The following is a 4,392-nucleotide window of genomic DNA, read 5'->3' on the forward strand; positions in this document are numbered from 1 at the left end:
CAGTCGTTCCATTTCTGCCATCGACGAGTGATTTTTTCCCCTCAGAATCTGGATGGTTTCCGCCATAGGTTCGTCGGTAGGAACGCCGTCCGTTATAGTTTTGAGATTATGCTCTCCTTATGTTGTTTCATTATCCACGTTCGATTGTTGCAAGCCAGTTGTGGGGGGCTGTTGGTCCTAGTGGGATATGACTCTGTTGGTTTGCAACGTTCGTGTTGTCGTTAGCTCCTGTCATACCTGATGGATACTTAAGCAAACAAGAAACTTAAGAAAGATTGGCAAAACAAACAATGTTCACAAAGGACAACCACAACAGTCTCGACCCCACAGTGGGTGCCAAACTGTTTTCCTGTAAACGGTTCAGTTAAATTTATAGACGTGGTCAAGGGCACATAAATCAAAGTGACCGATAAATTATGATGTTTGTATCGAGATACTGTGAATATAAGTAAATAGTAAGGAAAATCCTGGGCAGCAGGTGGCAATTCCGGACTTAGATTTCTCTATTATGGTTAGGCCGTGGTACCGGAGCACAGTAAGTATGACAATAAGATTTAAGTTTATGCAAAGAATAAGTGCGAGCCTGAGTGTATTAGCTTGTATCTCGTGTCATTACAATGGGAATGACAATCCTTATTTATACTAAGAGCTAGGGTCACAGATTCCATGTATTATGCCCCTGCCAATAAAGAGCATTTATTCGATATTATTAACGAGCAATGAAGAGGGCCATTAAGCATAATCGCACTGTATCCGTAACGCTCGAGTTGACTCATAACGGAAGACCGTTATGTTCTCGACCGGGGCTATTCTAATACCCCACCGAGCCTAGCGCTTTCTCTGGTACCATGGTTCTATTACTGGTGGTAATAGTGCTGACTCACCTTATGACTTGTCCTCTGTGCCACGCGTCCTAACCGCATTTGTACAACCATGCATATTATCCGCATTTTGCCCAATATAAAAATGTCTTCTTCATTTAAAGCTGTGATTTTTGGTCCAAATCCGATGCAAACAAGATTCAATTGATTTCAGATCTAGATCGAAAATCTAGATCCAACTCAGCTTCTTCATCCTTTAACGATGGTAGATACTTGGAAATTCAGCCCAATAATCTCAAAAATGTAAATTCAGATGGATCAAATTATTTATGGATTGAGTCTAATACCACATGATCAATAAACAAGTGCCACCTATTTAATTAAAACTTCACATATGCCATCTCATAACTCCATCTCATAATTCCTTTAAAAGGAGGAGTGTCAGGTAAGATATTTGAATTGTAAACTTAAAGGACAATTCAGGTCCAATAGGTGGAAGAAAGGACATTTTTAATCCAAAATTTAATGTTAAGAGTAATTGTGCTACAATAGGAGGAGGAAGGACAGATTTAAACTATTTTCAATACATTAGGGTCATTTTCACAATATGCTATAACCCGTTATATTGCATTAATTGTGTAAAAACTCTTTACAGCTTGAACATATATATTAATCTAAATTTTTTCCAAGTTTGAAAAGTCAAAAGTTTAATGAACATGATCTAATGTGTGTTTAACCCTTCAGAAAAGGTGACAATGATCCTACACTTGTATGCTGAGACCACTGTTGGAAAGTCGAAGATTGATGTACATTCATCACTGAACATGTAGAAAATTTTGAGACATCCAAAATAGTGAGATGTGGTGAAAAAAATGAGGGATGGAGCGACTACTTGTGACAATCTCACTCTTTAATCCTCTTTTCCGAGTTTTAGTAATGATCGGAGTAAAGTTTTGAAGTTGATTAGCTGCTTCAAACAGTTGAAAAAGGTAAATGTATATCACTTATTGAATCAACTTTTTTGCATGATTATTTCATGCGCGGCCGGAGGTACAATATTAAGTTGTGAGTTCAATTGAAGTAATAAGTATGATTTAGATCGTGTATATATATTAAGAAATACATTATATACAACAAACAGTACACCCTCCATTCCTTTTTAATAGTCTAGTCTACTAAAAATAGTTTTTTCTTTTACTTGTCAACTTTAACGAATCAAGAGAGATTTGTTTTTCAATGCTATCCTTGTCATTATGTAGTTGGTTCTAGTTTCTACGTTTCAATTATTGCTTTGTTGATTGGATTTTAATTACCATTAATAAGTGTAATTTAATAAAATAAACTCTTAATAAATGATCTCTTAAGAGGAGTGTCAAGTTAATACTAGTACTAGACTATTAAAAAGAAATAGAGGGAATCATAAATTTGGAACTTATTAATTCAAATGGCCAGCGAGTGCAGTAACATCCCAAATCTAGAGAGTTCAAATCGTGCATCAATTTTATGATGTTCCAAAAGAACCCAAATCATGACAAGTTTATAATCCCATGATTAATGTGCTAATCAACTAAGCATTATGGTAAAATGTACCATAAAATATCTAAACAATTTCAGGCATGTAAGTTCTGCACTGACTAAACTGACATAGCAGTCTCTCCTGCATCGCAGACATAATACAGTAATAAAACAATAAAGGGAAAGTAGCTGAGCCATGTTGGAATAAGAGACTTTCATGGGGCCTAGTGATGTTCAACAGATTAGTGAAGTATTCAAAGGGATGAAAGCCAAAATCTTGCTTTCTCTCATAACAAAGCAAACAAAATTAAAATATACTATACCCTATCTTCCTGCAGTAAAGGACAACTAGAATATCTTTAATTGTCTCACTTTAATAAAGAAAAAGCACCACTTTTTTGAATTCAAAAACCCCCTCAAACCAAACCAAGAATATATCTAACCTATTGGAATGCAATAGCCCCACATGTATGATTCTTGATAATTGCTTCTCCTCAGTCTTAACTTTCTTGTTTCACTCAAAGCACTCAAGAAACAAAATCAAGAATCAAGCTTTTATCCAAAATGAAATATTCCCACATGTATTGTACATCTTAGCTAATGCTTGTTATCCCATTACTTCTCCTACATCTTCCTTTGGTTTCACTCAAAGAACACAACCTTAGATTTTTTAGTCTAAAAAACAAGTTCATACCCTCAGTCAAACTACTGAACTCAATCTCTTGCTATCGTTTACTCGTCAATTTTCTGTTGAAGCTCGTCCTGCCTACGCTAAGTACTATCTCGACCAAAATTCCAAGAAAATGGATCAATTGCAACCACAACAACCGACTCAAGTTTATCCTAATAATCCAAACAATTTCCCTAATCAACCAAACAATATCCCAATGACTCAATCCTCTTCTTCTCATAATTCAAATGGTTCATTTGTGAGTGTTTTTGTTGTCCTGGCTATAGTTTTGGTCATATCTCTTATTGCTTGTGTTGCGGGACGCATATGCAGCAAGAAAAGTCATGGTCCTAAGGTGAAGAAAAGTCAAGGTCACCCACAAAAACAAAAGGAGGGAAAGAAGAATAAGCACAATGAGTTTCATAATAAAAGAGAAGGAGGGGATATAGAATTTGGATTTGATAAAAGAATTGCAAGTTCTAAAGTGGCTGCAGCACATGGAGATCATTATAAGGGGTCTAAGCCTTTTAAGAATAGTGGAGGTAAAGGGGGAGTCAGATTTTCTGATAATCATATTGATTTCAAGCTTGGTCCATGAAAATTAGTAGAAAAATATGTTTAGAGAGGAACTCCCTTTATGCACTAATTACTGGGTGGTAATTTTTATTTTATTTTGTTAAATTTTAAGTTTTTCTATTACATGAAGGAAGGCAAAGAGAAAAGTAATGGTACTGGTGAGAATCTCACATTTATTGTGTGAAAACTCTCACCGATATCATCATACTATAAGTTCTGCTGGTAATTACTTGGTAATTGTTCCTCGTGTTTTTCTTTTTCTGGTTAATTGTAGCTTTTGGCCTGGGTTTTTTGTTTTGTACTTATGCCTATGCACATGATTGTTGTGTCGGGATTGTCAAAAGTGTAGTATTTTCAGCTTTTATCATCAATTGGAATATATGGTTGGGGGTTCAAGAAAATGCAGAGTTGTTAGCTTTCTTCATTTCATTTGTGATTCTGTGCTCCAAAATGATCAAGCAGTGCCATTTGCAATGAAACTAAAATCAATTATATAAGACAGAAAATTTAACATTTCATCATAAATTACCGGGTAAACATAGTTTTACAGTTAACTATAACAGTCGAAACAAGTGAAAATAATTACTCTCTTCTTTCACTTTTAGTTGTCTACAATACTTAAAATAAATTTTCAATTTTAGTTGTCTACTTTAACATATCAAGAGAAACACCAATATTTCTTGTTTTAACTTTAATATTAATTACTCATTTTCAAATCATTTTCCAAATCTATTAAGATTAATACTAATTAATATGAGTTTTACAGTAAAATGTATACTTCATTTATTAATCATTAAGATACATCCAAAG

General features: G+C 34.5%; 1 protein-coding gene across 1 annotated transcript; it reads left to right on the forward strand.

Annotated features, from left to right (window-relative positions):
- The first annotated feature begins 2,763 nt into the window (after positions 1–2,763).
- LOC132067145 (uncharacterized) lies at positions 2,764–3,983 on the forward strand. The gene has a single exon (XM_059460291.1). It carries the CDS (start codon positions 3,140–3,142, stop codon positions 3,602–3,604), a length of 465 nt encoding a protein of 154 aa, XP_059316274.1. The 5' UTR covers positions 2,764–3,139; the 3' UTR covers positions 3,605–3,983.
- The last annotated feature ends 409 nt before the right edge of the window (positions 3,984–4,392 follow it).

This window comes from Lycium ferocissimum, chromosome 8 (assembly GCF_029784015.1).
Source record: "Lycium ferocissimum isolate CSIRO_LF1 chromosome 8, AGI_CSIRO_Lferr_CH_V1, whole genome shotgun sequence".
In the NCBI taxonomy this organism is placed as follows: Eukaryota; Viridiplantae; Streptophyta; class Magnoliopsida; order Solanales; family Solanaceae; genus Lycium; species Lycium ferocissimum.